This window comes from Silurus aristotelis (genome assembly GCF_946808225.1).
Source record: "Silurus aristotelis genome assembly, chromosome: 4".
Lineage (NCBI taxonomy): Eukaryota > Metazoa > Chordata > Actinopteri > Siluriformes > Siluridae > Silurus > Silurus aristotelis.
This window is the reverse complement of record NC_139577.1, coordinates 10,030,796-10,048,347: the sequence shown is the minus strand read 5'-3', so window position 1 is coordinate 10,048,347 and position 17,552 is coordinate 10,030,796. Positions and strand designations below refer to the sequence as shown.

Genomic DNA, 17,552 nt, shown 5'->3' with positions numbered 1-17,552 from the left:
TTACTGCTTTATTTGTCAATGGTAGTATTTTTATAATCAATACAAAACTTAAATGAGAGCCAGAGTAGCATGGATAAGATAGTGTGGTGATGGTAAGGACTTTTGCTACTGCATTCTAAATTACCTTTCACTAAGATGTGCAACTTTTGGATTACTGCTGATTTTCTTTTTCTTCTCTTTTCCCAAATCTTCCTTGGTCAATGTTTAAGAACCAAAGATTGTGTGAAGCAATTCAGACACTGCAGACAGCTGTGCTAACTGCAATCCTTTAAATTCAACTTATGGGTTTAATATTATGGGTTTAATATTATGGTGCTTTTTAAATCAAAATGTTTGTATGATAATTTTCTGAGAATATCTTGTATACCTGGTGATCCAATGTTGCTCTTTTTTTCCCCTTTATTTATTCAAATTCTAAACCTTAGTTCATGTATTGTCAAAAAAAAGGCATGTTAATGGTGTATTAATGTGGACATGTCAGTGTGTTTGTGGGGGCATTGTTGGGCACTGGTTTGTGAATGGAGTTTGCCATGTACAAGAGAATAGCATAAAGCTCTGTGTGTTTATGTTTGGATAAATAAAAAGTCACTGAAAAGCAGCAGGTGCCACATGCCAGCATCTATGGAGTAGCCAAATAAAAAAAAGGAGAAAATCAGGAGCGAGTGAGTTATCTGCTTTCATCCCTCTTTTAAAATGAATGCATAATAATGAAAGAACACAGCCTTTTTACAAAACTGCATAAAAAATATTAATGTAATATGTTCCTGAATATTTTTTGCATTTATTATATCAAGGTCACTTCACTACTGCAATTGTAGTATTAATACTTCTTGGCCTGATAATGTCTAGTCTTTAATTTCCCCCTATTACATGTCTCATGCATAGGGTCGTCCTATATTTTGTTAATATAGCAGTTCCTTTGTGTCCCATAAAAATGTTATTGTGTCACCTACGGTTCTTACATGTCTTTTAGGAATTAAGAATGTATTGCTAGAGTAAACAAAGAAGGCACACTCAATATTCATATTCACCCTGTATTTGGTGGAGTTGTCCAAATATGTTACAGTCTCTGCAGTCTCTATTTTAAGAACCAACTGCCTGATAAACACTTATCCAGCTGCATGTACACATTTGCTGACATACAAGTTTCTGTTATGTTGTTATTTGCTCATTCAGTTTAGACAATAATTGTTACACCAATCAGAAGCTGGTAATGTATTTTTGTACTATACAAGATCCTGCAAATAAATGAGAGATAAAGACCACTTGTCTGCAAAAATGCCACTTGTCTGCATCTTCTTTTCTCCCAGAGCTGAAATGATCAATACCAAAAAACGTAATGGAATTCCAAACAATTTTTAAAGATCTTTAATGTTATATTCAGTATCTGCTTAAAGTTTTCACATTCCCTCTGCAATGTTAAAATAACTAATTTATTATCATTCAGGATGGAATTCCAATAACTTTTTATTTTAAGATCTTTAAATGGTTGCTGTACAGTGTTCAAAATCAAGAAATCTTTATTTCAACAATTGTAAATTTATGTAGTTTAAAAAGGATGCAATCAGTTAGCTGTAGGGTTTATGAAGGGTTTAAAAACAGAAAGATCTTCTGACTTATGTAACACGTACTGTGTGGAAAACAATTACACCATGTCTATAAACAATATAGTGCCTTTATACTAAAAAGCATTTATATTGAACGATTCAATATATCTGTAAAGATGGTTCAATATAAAGTTTTAAGGGGAATTGGTTTTCTGCTCTGTGGCGTTACACCTTTTTTCCCTCTAGAGAAATAACCTTTTCTTTAGTTCCAGAAAGCTTATCCACAAGAACCGCCATTTCCATGTCTGAGCAGTCATTCACCTGCCATTCAGTGCTCACTCCTGAAATAAAAGGTTAAAAATAAACAACCATAAAAAAGTAAAAAAAAAAAAACATTTAACCTAATATTTTTATTTTTTATTTTTTACCAAATATGTGTTTGTTTTGTAGCTCTATGTTAAAAAGTTCTATACTCTATACCCGATCATGACAAAGCAAAGAAAAGAATTGATTTGTGGTCTCTTTACAAATTTATTAAAAAGATCACATTGACTAAAGTATTCAGACCCTGTGTTATGACACTTACAGAAGGTAAGTCCAACAGTCCAGCTATCTAGGCTGTCTATGGCAATGTGGATTCAGACACATGAAAACATGCAAGGTAGCTGCAAGAAAAGGGTTTCATGTGTCTTGCACTGAGCAGACATTTCTGTCTAGCCATTCTGCCATAAAGCAAAGATCTGAGAAGTGTTTGAGTAATGGTCAGCTTTCAGCAAGTTTCTCCCATCTCCACACATGATCTCTGAAGCTCAATCAGAGTGAATACTGGGTTCATGGTTACCTTTCGCAACAGGGCCCCTCTCCCCTAAGTTAATCTTTGCAGGAATAGTCCAGGTTGTTGTGCAAAACATAATTAAGAAGGACACCGTGTTCTTGGGAACCCTTAATGCTACAGAATCTTTTGTAGTCTACCTCACATCATATATTTATTATGCATAAATCATAAATCTAACTTCTGTGGAAGTTTGTTTGTTCTAATGACTTGGTTTTTGCACTTTTAGCTGTACAACCCTATATAGAAGGGTGTGTGCATTTTCAAATCTTGTCTAATCAATTAAATTTGGTAGTCTTCAATCAAAGTGTAGAAATTATCCAGAGAAATGTAATACAGAAGAGCTAAATTTGAAGTGTGATGACAAATGGTCGGAAGACTTATGCCGATGTGACAGTGAATTTTTTTCTTTGTGTTGGAAATGACATTTCATTTATACGTTTTGTGTTAAAATTAAACCAACAAAACAAACCTTCTAATTTCTGCTTCAAAGCTGCCTTGGAGCTTGCGTAGAGCATTTTCTTTTTTAAGGGTGCATTGTCTGGAGCACTACAAAAAAAAAAATAATTTTTACTGTGCTTAAACATTTAACAGGAAAATTCAAATGTACAGTACTGTGCAAACGTTTTAGGCAGTTGTGAAAAAATGCTAACAAGTAAGAATGCTTTAGAAATGGCCACATACAGTGTCCTGTGTCTGGGATTACATTAAGAGACAGAATGATTTGAGAAGCCTACATCCACAGATGTGTGGTTAAGTTCTAAAGATGTTTCAAACAACCTACCTGCCAAGTTCTTTCAAAAACTGCAACAGCAGCAAGACTTGCAAAAACAGCAAGAAGAATTGATGATGTGTGGGAACACCAAATATTAATTTGATTTGGATTTCTCTTCTGATAATTTACTTTCCATTTTTCTTATTGATAAAATTCCTTCTTTTTTAAAGCAGTCTTATGTTGGAGCATTTTTTCCCCATACATGCCTAAAACTATTACACAGTATTGTATATGTATTGTACAAGTTTTTATAATGTACTCAATTTTTACACTCACCAACTCCATTATAAGTAAAACATGTGTACCTGCTCATTTCTGAAGGTATTAATCAAATAAATAGCAGCATCAAAATGAAATAAAATAAAATCATACAGATAACGATCAAGAACTCCAGTTAATGTTCATTACATCAGAATTGAGAAAATAATTTCTGTGACTTTAATTATGGCATTATGCCATAGTTCCAGCAGGGTTTGTATTTGAGAAATGGCTGGTCTCCTTAATATTTCTCACACAAATTTTAAAAATCTAAACTGACTTAAATACGCAATCTACATGTACAACAGAGTAGATCTTTGTATTAATAGGTTAGAACAGCAGAAGACCACACCAGGTTCCACTCCCGTTGGCAAAAAGAAAAATCTCTGAAATCTGCTTTTACATGGGCACAGCTTTAACAAAACCGTACATTGGGTTGGCCTGTGCTCATGAGCTTTCGATTCCGGTTTTTGACTGACAGGAGTGAAACCTAACCTGCCCTGTTGCTGTTGTGAGCCACCCACCTAAAGGTTCAATGTTTTGTGTATGCTTGAGATGCTTTTCTTCTCACCACAGTTGTAACCAGTGATTGTGTAAGTTATGGTTTCTGACAACACAAACCAATCAGGCCATTTTATTACAACCTCTCTTATCAATGGGACATTTCCACCCAAAGAACTGCTGCTCACAGGATGTTTTTTTGCCCTTGTCATAGTTGCTTAGATCCATATATTTGTCTACTTGTCTTATTTTATGTTATGTTATGTACCTCATGATGAAGATCAGTGTCTGCTTCCGGCTTTCCGTGGTCTCATAGTTGCAGTCATATAAGCCGTAGCAACAGTCCTTTAATGGTATCATGCTGGCTATCTTTTTGAAGACATTTTCTTCATTTTCAATATGTTTGATTTTCAGTGATAAATCGTGATTGATGACGATGTTCTTTCCATTTTCACTTATGCAGAACATAACTAATTTGTACCTTTCCTTTTCATCATCGCCCTGACGGCGGATTTTAATTTGGTTATAGGCTAAGACCACCTCATCACTTATAGCCACACCAGAAGCCTGGACAGAAGGGAAAGAAGCTTGAATCATGTGAAAAGTAGGATCATGTGGAAAACTTCGAACAAAAATAAAGTTCATGACAACAATGTAAAGTCTTCTTATATAGCACAAAAAACATTTCACAAAATGTAATCTGAATATACAAACTGAAAACAATAAAAATGAAAACATACAGCTCTTTCTTTGTGTGTCAGTTCTTTGTGTCAACTTTCCTTAAGCACACAGTATACAGAGTCTCCACCACAACACAAGGAAAAACTTAATCTGCTTATTAAGAATTACAATTTTCACACATGAAAAAGTTATGCAATAAGAATAAAAGATGTCATGTTTGTAAATATGACAATTTTACAAAAATATTTCTGAAAACAAAAACAAATTGAAAAAGATAAAACTGGATGTAAAAATCCAATGTAAATGTAAACTGCTATTTCTGTTTTAAAAATATACTTGAATTGAGTAGAAGTGTGAAACATTTGTAGTTTTACATTCCTTTTCACAGAGAACAAGTCAGCACTAGTAGACACTAGCACACCTTAACACAAACATGCAGATGCAGTTCACCTTATACCTTATTTTATACCATGCAAACATGACGCATTCTTATTTAGCTTACAACCGCTTTTATGACCACATAAACTGCTGGTTTTTGTTTAGGTTTTTCTTGTTAAAAGCAAATTTATGTTTATAATTTTAAAAATGACAATGCTCACCATAACGAAGACTTGTTCCGTTGGAGGAATGTACTGGAAAATCTGGCTCCAGCAAACTGAAAAACTAAGAGCTAAAGCAAAGAAATGGACACTCCTCCTTTATGCCTGTAAATGGCTGATAGCCTAAGGACATTTCAACTTCTGTGCTTTTTGAATAATTTTTTCTAAATAAATCCAAATCATATCTAATATGCTATCTTAATCATTTTAAACATTGTGTATGACAAAGGTTAAATATATAATTTAATAACAGTTTTTACGGTTTACAGGAAATGAAAACCAGGGTAAAGGGCATGAAATAAAGCCACCTTCCATAAAAGGAAAGCCAAATACAGGTAGGGTGTAGACAAGAGAAACACACACATCCTTTTAAGGCAACAGAGACCAGCATAAAGGTGCTAATCAAGGAAGTAGGGAAAATCTAAATGCTTATGATTGGTATTCTGAGATGTTTAAACAACAAAGATCTATTATCATGATTTACATGGAACACTGGTGTCTATATCTAAAGCATGTCTGCAAAGTTCAATATTTTGTTGAATTCAAAGAGTTTGTTTTGTAACTTTAGAAGTTATATTTGTGTTACAGCAACTATGAATGAAACAGTGTAATCGTATTTGGTAACAACATTGTCTAATTTATATAATGCAAGTTGTGTTCGGCTGTTTGCTCAGTTCAAGGGTGTGGAGTGTGCAGGTAAGCATGCTCAAACTTGTTCTGTGACTAGTTCTTTGTGCATGTGCATTCTTGTCAGACAACTCCTAGTGTAGCATTATTAAAAACACCTTGAATTATCAGCAATGAACATTAACTTTATAACTCTTTACTAGAAAAGTAATTTTTTTTCTAGCAAAATAAGACATTTCTGTTTGCATTCAAAGGAGGAGAGTGTATTGTCAAGTAAAAATTCCACTGGAAACTGGCATATAAATACAGCCAATACTAACTTTAAAAAAAAGTTCACAATGACTGATACCATTAAGAGTGAACATTTGTATTGGGCTTGAAGTAACAACTCATTAGTAGAAACTCATTACTAACTCATTGTCAGCAATGGGTTTCTCAGTACAGTACAACCAAACTGCAGCTGTTGGGTCCTGTATAATGTGTCATATTGGATGAAAGTTTTAGCTAATTGAGGTACATTTCTAAAGGTTTTGATCGGATAAGAGAAAAACTTCCACTTTATCATCATAACTGAGGCAGTCCAGGTTTTAAATACATACATAAACCTAGAGACTGATTTTGTGGAAGGCTAACAAACATTTGATTCTAATTAAGCAATTACAAAGCAATGTCAATAATGCAAAAAAATATATTTTTACAAGAGCTAAAACAAATCTCTTTTTATTAAATGGAAATGTCTGAAAATATGCATCAGAGTGCTTTTAATCTGTATAAACATTTAGTTTCAGACTTTGCCTTACAACTTAAATGTAAATAAAATGTATACATATCTTATGGTCATGCACATTTTTTGGCTCATGATCAAGGGTGTGTCGTGTTCAAGTAAGCCACCAGGACTAGTTCTCTTTTACTGAAAGAATGTGTGCATGTACATTCCTGACAAAGTATCTTTGGATGGAAGTGAAGATGTTTTAAGATACATTTGCAAGAAACACTCAATGAAGGTTTTGAAGTAAGGCCTTTAATGTTTAAACAATTTAAAAACTATTTTTGTCTGTAAGAAGAAATCATATATATGTATTGCAAAGAAATATTTAAAAAGTAAAACGCCTGGATTTTGTCCACCACCTTTGGTAGACACATTTTGCATTACGTTAACAGTACCAGCATTTCTACTAGCAGCTAAGATGCTAGCTGAAGTACAAAAGGATTGTTTAAACATATTTAAATACAGATGCAAGTTCGACATTTTGTTATTTTGTGCATGTGATAGAATGACAAAGCTTGAGTTGAAGTTCAGACCCTATTTATTTACGAACACAGAAAAAAAAAAAAAAAAAAAAAAAAGTTTGTGTTTTTTTTTTTTTTTTTTTAAAGCATTAAACAAAAGACCCTAAAAGACAAACAATAGATGATAAGTGAGGCTCAAGATGCAACTTCATACTAGTGATCATTACTGTTTTTCCAACTCTGTTACGTTTTCTGTTAACGTGATGAGAATCAGAGTGCAGTGGCTGTTGAGAAACAGAGCTAAGTGAAGAATTTAGCACAACCAAGACATTCACAAGCAAGTCTTAAACAATAAATTTCACAAATTAATACAATTAATCAAAACAAAATGTCATTTATTAAAATGTTAGAGGCTCCAAGCAATTCCAACTGACATCTCAGACTTAAATATATCACTCAACATGTAAACACATTAAGGCAAGATTTTCAGAGACTGTGCTGTCTTCCAAAATTTAAGTGGCACATGTAAAACTTTATCCTTCTAATGCTTCTTAAAGATCAGATTAACAATTTTTTGCTTGGTCTCTGCATATTCATGACAAATTGCAAAAAAAAAAGTGGTATCACTGCAGTGAAATCGAATATCCAATGTTGTTGTAGTATATTAACTGTCACACAATCAATTTTCTGATATTGGGGGGGAGGAAAACAAACAAACAAAAAAAAAAAACCCTCACCTCTGCACATTGTATGCAATTCATTTTTATTAACATGCATGTACCCTATACTCTGAGGCTTCTTGAGGTACATCTTCCTAATAGTCTTTAGAAATATCAGCATATGTTGAGTTTTATACACATGCTAATAATTGTAAAAACAAACAACAAATATATATATTATATATAACACACACACACACACACACACGCAAGCAGACACTGCCCCCCCCCTGCAGTCATGAGCAGAATAACCACATAGAACATTGTTATATGCATGAGATATGATTTAATTATACATAAAAAACAGAACAGAAATCAATAAAAAGTATTTCAAATCATATCAATAAAACAATACTAACTGTTTTTATAATGAATGCACGGATAAAAATTTATCCTTGTGATTAATGAGTTTTGATCTCACATCCAGGCAATTTTATATAGCAAACAAAATAAAGCTGTAGTATAAAGTCTAATGAGCATTAAAATATCAAGAAAAGTAATAAAAATTTATTAAAAACATTTAATAGTTCAAATGCAAGGCAGATGCGTAATGAAAAAAAATTAATGTATATATGTAATGGTGCCTTCAGCTGATCAAAATCAAGAAGAAAGATTCTACTTCCTATTGGCTGTGGCAGTTCCAATAACACAGTCGTTCACCTGCAACAGTACACAATGCAAAGCAAAAATGCTTCAACAAATTTATCATCACACAGGCATAATCAAAATTACATTCAACACAAGCCACTGGAAAATAAAGACTGACCTTGCTGGCGAAGCGCAGCGAATTAAGCGATTCACCAAAACTCTCTTCTTCAGGTGAAATGTTTACAAACATTAAACTACACCCCAAAAAGAAACAAGAAAAGTCAAAAACATAATTCACCTCTTTATAGTTCAAATTATTTACAACAATAAACATTTACAGTAGATTAAAGTACCCATCAACTTCACATTTATGTCTACCTTTGACACATGAGCTTTTATGTAATTTTAGGTGATGTCAGTATCAATTGATGTTTCTTGCTCATATTCTCATTATCCTTATTTATTACAAAGTAATAAATCAATATTCATTCATTAAGTTGCAAGAATTAAATCTATTGGTCAACTGATTTGTGGTTGGTCTTACACAGTCTAATGAGCTAGCAACATTAGTTACTTAATAATTTCCTAATGTCTGTACACCATTTGCATTTAATGTAATGGCCACAAAAATTTGCCTGTAAAAAACAACTTAAAAAAAATCTATTACTATCTGGATTGATAAATAAGGCACAGTATTACAATTAATTACTTAATTTGGGTAAAACAATGCCACATTATTGAAATTATTTTCCTAATGGTAGTTTGTAACAATTTTTTAAACATTAATCAAGACACTGGGTGTCCAATCTTATCCTTAACAGCTTTTTGCAGAAAAGAAAGGACACCACTGTTCAAGATCATTCTTTTCCAAAATCCTTCAACATTGTGAACCTACATACTTTTTATTTTTTACTTATAGCACCATTTACTCCTAGAATTTGCTGCTAAAGCAAGTATGTACTGCCATTCATTGTAAAACCAGAGTAGTGCTTTACTGTTACTTTAGTATAATATAACATTTAATCTCCTATGGGTGCAATTCCCAACTTACGTTTTGCTGTTGCCACCCAGGCACCCCTGGAGTAGGTAGGTAAGTTTTGAATTGCGATAGGGCACATAGGTCTCCTAAACAGAAGAGTGGGGAGAAAAGTAATGAGATTTATAGATTTCAAAATCTAACCTGCTTAAAAACACATTAATAATTAGTTATTTAAACACACCTTATTGGCTAAAGCAGTGATGACAATTCCCAAATTGGTGAGCGAAGTGTTTATGGCAGTCATTTCCTTAAATCTTTCTCCTTGAGACTGGCTTTTTTGGATCCTTTCACTGCCAGCCAAATCAACCAAACAAAGGGAGGCTGGGGAGAAAAATGGTGCAAGAAGAAAATCAAAGCTGACAGGGAAGTGGGGGTATAAAGAAGGTTGTTGCATAGCCCATGAGTATGAACAACAGCATTAACGATTAAAAAAAGTTTGATGTTTAACTTTATAACTCCAAGAATTTTTGCAGATTAAGCAAACAGCAGAATTTACAATTTAAGTATATACATTTTACAAATACGCACATTGGGGAAAATATTTGCTGTTGAACAGCTGTGTATTAGTGGATGTTTAATTCTGAGCACCAGTGCATATTTTCCATTCACCTCAATAAAGAATTAAACAACATCTCTCTGGTGACTTGGTCGATTAAACGGTTTCTGCTTTTACATTAGTTATGACAAGTGCAGTTTAATCGACCAAGTAACCAGAGCAAAGAGTAAAACCGTGAACCAATTGTTGTGCAATTTTAAACACTGCAGTTTGCATCACAGCTGAATTAAAAGTTAAAATGTTCGTGCAAGACTACCAAATATAGAATTAGATGTATTCAAATCCTGTGACAATATCCTCCAAGCTTTTATAATTAATTTAACATTAGCAAAGCGTAATGCACAATTACATTATTATGGGGAGGGTTGCGTTAGGAAGGGCATCCAGCGTAAAAACGTGCCAAATCAAACATGCGGACCATGAATACGGATGATCCGCTGTGGCGAACCCTAATGGGAGAAGCCGAAAGAAAGTTTGTTTTACGTTATTTTTATAAAAAGTACAAGCTGGATTTTTAAGGGCGGTGTAATAGTGAGGCAATCACATTAGGGCTTAAACAATTCCTCGAGTAACAAGTAATTTTAATGCAAAAATGGATCTAGGCAATTTATATGTCTCTATGCTTCGTTTAGTCCATTTAACTTAAAAAAAAAAAAAAAAAAAAAAAAAAAAAAAAAAAAAAAAAAAAAAGGGTACAAGAGTAATTTGAAAGATTTATATTTTTGTTTTTTTTTATTTATATATTTGTATTTGCATTTTAAAGTAACAACAATTAAATACATTAAATGAGTTTAGTTTTCACCGATTTTCTTGTATGCATTTTCAGCAACAAAAATTTAAATGTTTTATTTAAAAAGAAACAAATAACTTGTTCATTTTAAGAAACGCGTCTTATTTTCTCTTGTATATTTAGTACTGCTACTTAATGATAATAAAGAAAAACGACTTAGATTACTCGTTTAAACAATGGAATAACCGATAAAATTCACGATTACCCAAATAATCTATAGCTGCAGCCCTACATTATAGATGGGTAAATGGCTTTTCACAAAGTAGTTAAATAAATAAAAATAAATAATAATAATAATAATAATAATAAAAAAAAAAGTATTCTACTTTGATAGGCTTCAAAAACAAGTTCCCTATTTTCCATTGGAATATTAAGAACACTTACATTTGCACTTGGTAGCTCTACCAACGTTTTCTCCCTCAATGTCCAGCTGGAATACGGAATGGGAACGAGATGATTGATCATTCATGTTTGTTCGAGCAGTAGACCTGTTTTGGTTTGCCAAGATGATCAACTTGTAAACCTGAAATTAAAAAAGGTCAATATAACAAATCATTTAACTGTGACCATTTGTATAGTAAACAAAATGTGCCATGTTTAGAGCTGGACAATATGACCATAAAATTGACATGATATTAGTGCACTCAGGACACTTAAAATAAGTGGAATCCACACAATGTGCATTTAAAAAGGCAATTAGGGTTAGAGCAACAAAAAAAAAAACAAAAAAAAAAAAAAAAGATAGGGCAGCTCAACTCCAGATATACATTCAAACCATTGAGGGTTTTCAATTTTTTTCTTTTTTTTTTTTTTTTTAAAAACCATGAACCTTAAAGCAGGACAGCCACAACATTACCCAAATTATCTGGGAGCTTAGCATGCCACAAAAATTCTTAACACCAATTGTCTCACCATACAAGTCGAACATTTAATGTGGTTTCTTATAGGACACTTATGTCACACATATGGAAGTAGTCTAAGTGCCAGCACTCCAAACAATGCTGTTTTTACCAAAAAAAAAAAAAAAAGAAAAAGAAAATCTGCTTCAGGGCAGAAACCTGGTACACCAACCAGGCATGGAGTCTCCTGTTATTCCTTTTAAATTATGTAAATAAAGTAGGCACCTGATATTGCCCAAGATTATTATTTAGACATTAAGTTTAATAGTTAATGTGCACAATTTTTTGAACCTTTTGGGTCCATTTTTCATATTATATAAAACAATATATTACAGCATACATGTAGTGGGTCAGCAAGGCCAGTTCTTTTGTTTTTCCTATACTCCTTTTCCTATGAAAAGAGGTGTTCGAGAGAAAAAGATGAGACTATAGTTCACCTTTCATTTACTGATGTTTACCTGTAGTAAAGAGCATGGCATTTGTTTGTGACAGACCACCAAAACATTAGCTAAGCAAAAAGCAAAGCTACTGATCAGATGGTTAAGTGTTTAAGCCCTGGTATTGCTAAGCTGCCACTCTATGGATCCTTGAGCAAGGCGCTTAATTCTGGTCATTCAGTGAACAAAATAAATAAAAATAATTAAGCTTGTTCTGCAGTGCAGTTTAGACCATGACGCCTGATACACCTTCAAAATATTGAGCTTTTATTATTTCTTGAGCTTTGACATGGATCTCAAAGCAGGACAGCCACCCAAAATTAGTCCCAACCACAACATTAGCTAAATGATATGAGAGCTTAGCATGCAAATATCATTAAGCTTGTTCCAAAAGCAGCTACACAAGGACAGTTCATGACATTTCTTAACAGATGAACTGGTATTGAATTGGATCATCCTTTTTAACAACTGCACTATTCATATGCAAAAGCCTTAATCAAAGAGTAAATAATTGTTTAAACAAATCAGTATAACTGAGCATACCTTAGCAACAAGAAACAATCAACCTGATCTAATTTCAGACTCATTTCATCTTTCAACTCAAATCCAAAAACCAAATCTACTCTGCATAGAGTTTAAAATAAATAAATAAATAATGAAAAAAAAAAAACACCACATGGCTTGATGTTGAAATACTTTTGGAGGAGACTTAAGTTTGCACAATGGTTACTCACCATCCACCTATACTTACACAATATGGCCAAACATTTCTAACCTGACTATCACACCCATATGAGCAGAGACTGTTGAGAAAATGGCAGTTACATGTTAATTAAAATGAGGCCATAGAACAATGTTCTCAGAAAACTCCAACTCATGACACAAAGTAAAGATGTATGGTGAAACATTAGTGGGAAGGAGACAAAGCATGCAAAAAATGTGCCTCTTGGGCAAACTGACATGTTTGAACAAGTTTTACATCTTTTTTTATGTGTAGTGATGCACTCCCACAAATCTAATTATTATTATTATTATTATTATTATACAAAAAAGTGAATTGCTAGTTTTTAATAGTGGGATTGGATTATATTCAAATATTAGTTTCTTAGGCCATTAATCCAATCATGCTAAAATCTCTTGTATGGTTATCCATGTTACTTCATGTATTACCATGCATGTACATACTATGTCCTGGTCAGCACTACAGTGTCCCAGGGTTGTCTCCCTGTCACAAGTTTTTTGCATATGTGAACTGTGTGGTTATATTACTACTTGACTTTACCACAAAATTTTACATCATCTGTAACTCCTTGCTGGTTTTTAATCACTTAATGCTAATATACTGTATTCTTGTTTTTGTGTACTTTGCAAGTTAGTGAGAACTAGCTGCATGTGAAGCTCTTTTCTAAAGATGCTGGGACACTATTTTCCCTTTTACAAGTGATGCAGACCAAAGACATGAAAAATTAACAGGTAGTACAAATGGCCCAATGGTGTCAGGAGAATACAAGTTTATTTTTTTTAAATCATCTTAAAGTCCAATAAACAATCACAGAAAAAACTCCAAGAGCCTTTTAGCTCCACATGTTTAGTTAGTCCTATAATGTTTTGGCTCCTCTTCACAGATTTGGTGTAAACACGGCAACCAAGGGTCAATACATGGACACCTTTTTATTTTTATTTTTTGTAGTGGCAAGAACTAGCCACCAGAGGCTGCTCTTGCTTTTTGTACCTATATTTTATATTTGCATTCTATAAGTTGATACTATACAGTCAGGTGCATATGTTTTTGCCCCTGAGCACCACACCACAATAGATTTAATTTAAAATCGCATACAGGTTTAAATAAAAGGGTTGGTATATTGTTTTAACCCTACAGAAATTACATCCAATTTTTAGTCCTTCCATTTTCACAGGTTAAGTAGCAACAGAACAGTCACTTCCTGGCCATGTGTAACCAGTTTCCTCATTTCCTGACAAATCAAAACAACGCAAGGTTTGGAGATTAGTACTTAATTTACATTTGCAACCATTCATGTAAACTCACTATGCCCTCCTGGGGAATGGAAGTGTGTAAAATAAAAACAAATAAAAAAATTTTTTATTGATGTGACTACTGAAGAATTGAGAATGGTTTTAAAGACTAAAATGAAGTAGGAAGAAGACCAACAAGCAAGCACTAAATGATGGCAGGTGCAGCAAAGCCATGGTAAGGCATCTCAACTGAGGAAATTCAGCATTTGGTGAGATCCATGGGTTTGAACCTTCAGGCCCTCACTGACTACAATATTAGGATTTGTATCCCAGTATTAAAAATATAAAATTTTAGCCAATTACTTTGGTGTCTTTGAGATTGGAGGAACTATGAAAAAAGTCCTACTATTTTAGTCCTAATCTGATTGTGCATGATTCATATGGCCTGCACAATACATGCCCCATGTTAGAGGACCCTAAATGACATAAATGGCTGTGTGTCATAAATGATAATCAGGTCTTAGCACAAATTTATCCAATCTAGGAGCTAATTTGATAGTGGTACAGGACTGATTTGAAAATCATGGTTTTATATGTCCAGGACAAGACATTTTTGTTGGTCTGTCAAATACCAATTAACAATTATTGTTACCACATAAAGTAGGAAAGATAAACAAAATACAAGTGATAAACAGATTTAAATATATTGCAAATACCTCATCCTCAGTGGTGACCCTCTGGTAATTCAGATTGGTGACTGTGACGTCATTATTTGTGGTCTTTTTGATTTCATGCTCTGGCCGCTTGTTAGGTTTCCCCACATAAAGCAGGTCCCGCAGAGTTTCATTGTAAATTTCAACAAAGCTGGCTGTAAATGTGTACTGCAGTGAAACGAAAGTAATACCACAACATGGGTTTCAATAGCACATTTTTATCCAGGTATAATTTTGGGAATTTCAATAGATTATGCATTTAAATGTGTGCAATTAAAATCATTCATTTATAAAAACAGTAATTCAGTATGAATACTTTACCTGCCATCCTTGCTCTTGAAGCAAGCTGGCAGACTCGAAAATCTGCTGAACAGCTCGTGGAATGACCCCCCGCATGTCCTCCATGTCACCACCTTCCATTGTAAATGTTTTACCACTACCCGTCTGGCCATATGCAAAGCAGCAGACATTGTAGCCATCAAGAGCTGACTGCACCAAGAGAGAGATCTCCTCAAACACCTCACTCTGAGTGCTGCGAGGCCCAAACACGCAATCAAAACTGAAGATGTAATTTTTCTGAGTTTCTGCAGCACGTCCCACATGTGACTAAAAGTGAGAGACAGAGAAATGTACATTAGTTTCCCCTACATCACAGGCTTCTAATCATAGTCCTGGAATGTCATAAATGCTGCACATTTCAGTATATTCCCAACTAAAATAATCAGCCAACGACCTGATTATCTAAAGACAGACTAATAAGCTAAGATTAAAGATGGTATGCTAGAGCAGAGAAAACACAAAGTGCAGGACAGATGGACAATTCATGGGTAATGAAGCTGCCTTTCACACAGACTCTGATACAATTTAAAATAAAATATTTGCAATTCAAATCTCATTATTACCAGCCTTACCTCTTCTGTTTTTGCAAGAGTTATAGTCTTGTTGTCATTAACAGGGAGTTGAATGTGGGGAATGGTTGCCTCCATGTTCGAAAGGAGAGGACGTACCCTGCAATATACTCTGATGTTTCCCTGAGAAACAAAACAGATAAAAGAGGGAAAAAGAAAGGACATTTATATGCATTTTGTTGGTAATTAGGCAGACATTTGGAATGATCAATAGGTTAAAATCCACTTTTATTAGCTTGAATTCTAGGGTTTAGTCCAACACCACACCCATTTTAGTTGAAAAACACGTTTTACATTTCAACATTTTCTGTAGCACATACTGTAGACAATTCACATAATTCAAATAGGGTTTTAAATCATTTTGAATAAATATAATGAAGTGACAAATTAGTCTTTTTTTTTTTTTTACTCCTCCTGAAAGCCCTAATCAATTTGGCAGCAAACAAAACAAGAGTCAGCTTACAGGGGGTGCTGGATTACATATTGGTGATGAATCTTTTAAACAAAATGTACAAGATTTATAAAAACAGTAATTCAGTGCAAATACAAATTAGGCGTTACACCCCAGTAATGCATACCTATAATATAATGACATTTCATGCTCAGTGAAATTTAAGCTTGGGTTTAATGGAAAAACACAATAAGATAGTAGTTCTATTTCTGAAATGATCATACATTCTTTGTAATGGGAAGCTAAATTTACATTAATAAAAATAATTCTGCAGTCACTCCCAGTAACTTTCAGTTATTGAAATTGGCTATTTCATCAACACCAATCTGAACAAGTCAGTTTTTCAAATTTCTAACCTACCACAGTCAACCATAAAGCATTGCAATTTGCAGCTAATCCTTTGTTCCTAGATCTGCTAATTGTGTGCTTCCAAGGTTACTGTTGCATTTTTTTAAGCACCGTTTTAAAACCAGTCAGTTAATGATTCTGTAACTGAAATCACTGCATGGGCTCAGTAACACCTCCAGAAATCATTGTCTGGAAACAGTTTCCCCATGTTATTTACAAATGTAGGTTAAATCTCATGTAAAAGAAGCCATATGAGAACATGATCCAAATACTGCAGTCTACACTGGGAAAAACCTGATCTGTGGTCAGACAAAAAAAAAAAAAAAAAAAAAAAAAAAAAAAACGTCTGAAGAGGAGAGCTACCATTTGGCTTGTTATCAGCACTTAGCTTAAAAGCTGCATCTCTGATGATATTGGAGTGCATTGGAGTGCCAATATAATGAGCAACTTGCACATCTGGAAAGCATCAATGCTTAATGGTATATACAAGTTTTACAGCAACATGTGCTTTCATTTAAACATCTTTTTCAGGGAAAGCCATGCATATTTCAAAAAGACATTGATATACTGCATCTATTACAAGAGCATGGTTTCATAAAGAGTCCAGGTGCTGAACCTGTCTGCCTGCAGTCCACACCTTTCACAAACTGAAAACATCATGCAATGAAAAATACTGCTACCAATCTCATAATACCAAATATGATCAATGTCTTAAGTGTCTTTCCATCTAACCATCCTAACCTGCAAGTTAAAATTAATTTCATTAGCAGTATTTTAGGAAGAAATGTCCACAGTATCTAAGCAAATTAATATGATACAAGCTAGACCAACAGATTCAGAGGGAGCCAAGCCAGTAGCAATTAGAGCAGCAGCCCCACTGTGCCATTGGCGGAGGCCACTCTAAATTGTGCAGTTGTACTGTAATGGGGGTCCGAAAACCAGTCAGTATCTGGTGTGACCACCATTTGCATCACACAGTGCAAAACATCTTCGCATGGAGTTGATCAGGTTGTAAATTGTGGCCTGTGTAATGTTGGTCCACTCCTCTTGAACGGCTGTGCAAAGTTGCTGGATATTGGC

The 17,552-nt window shown here is 33.9% G+C and overlaps 3 protein-coding genes across 5 annotated transcripts in view; all 3 read right to left on the bottom strand.

Annotated features, from left to right (window-relative positions):
- LOC310725234 (craniofacial development protein 2-like) overlaps positions 1 to 17,552 on the bottom strand; it is a 121,603-nt gene that overhangs the window by 82,642 nt on the left and 21,409 nt on the right. The window lies entirely within an intron of this gene.
- cfl1l (cofilin 1 (non-muscle), like) lies at positions 1,341 to 5,585 on the bottom strand. Its single transcript, XM_083540148.1, has 4 exons — positions 5,194 to 5,585; positions 4,182 to 4,480; positions 2,852 to 2,928; positions 1,341 to 1,888 (listed from the first exon to the last, which is right to left on the bottom strand). The coding sequence occupies exons 1-4, from the start codon at positions 5,194 to 5,196 to the stop codon at positions 1,773 to 1,775; spliced, it is 495 nt and encodes a 164-aa protein (XP_083396274.1). The 5' UTR covers positions 5,197 to 5,585; the 3' UTR covers positions 1,341 to 1,772.
- Positions 8,041 to 17,552, bottom strand: part of kifc1 (kinesin family member C1) — a 14,876-nt gene continuing 5,364 nt past the window's right edge. For all 3 annotated transcript variants that reach the window (XM_083539998.1, XM_083540000.1, XM_083539999.1), the window contains exons 10-17: positions 15,677 to 15,796; positions 15,087 to 15,371; positions 14,769 to 14,933; positions 11,127 to 11,265; positions 9,578 to 9,717; positions 9,409 to 9,482; positions 8,536 to 8,611; positions 8,041 to 8,429 (exon numbers count right to left, since the gene is read on the bottom strand). In XM_083539998.1, coding sequence (XP_083396124.1) covers positions 8,385 to 8,429; positions 8,536 to 8,611; positions 9,409 to 9,482; positions 9,578 to 9,717; positions 11,127 to 11,265; positions 14,769 to 14,933; positions 15,087 to 15,371; positions 15,677 to 15,796 — 1,044 coding nt within the window. In that variant the 3' untranslated portion in view covers positions 8,041 to 8,384. The remainder of the gene's footprint in view (positions 8,430 to 8,535; positions 8,612 to 9,408; positions 9,483 to 9,577; positions 9,718 to 11,126; positions 11,266 to 14,768; positions 14,934 to 15,086; positions 15,372 to 15,676; positions 15,797 to 17,552) is intronic.

What these genes read in the sequence shown, in the direction of transcription:
- cfl1l (XM_083540148.1), bottom strand. An exon ending in ACACTGATCTTCATCATGAG is followed by an intron (nt 2,929 to 4,181) that starts GTACATAACATA and finishes TTTTTTTTGTAG; the next exon opens with TGCTCCAGACAATGCACCCT. An exon ending in TTTGAAGCAGAAATTAGAAG is followed by an intron (nt 1,889 to 2,851) that starts GTTTGTTTTGTT and finishes CTTTTATTTCAG; the next exon opens with GAGTGAGCACTGAATGGCAG.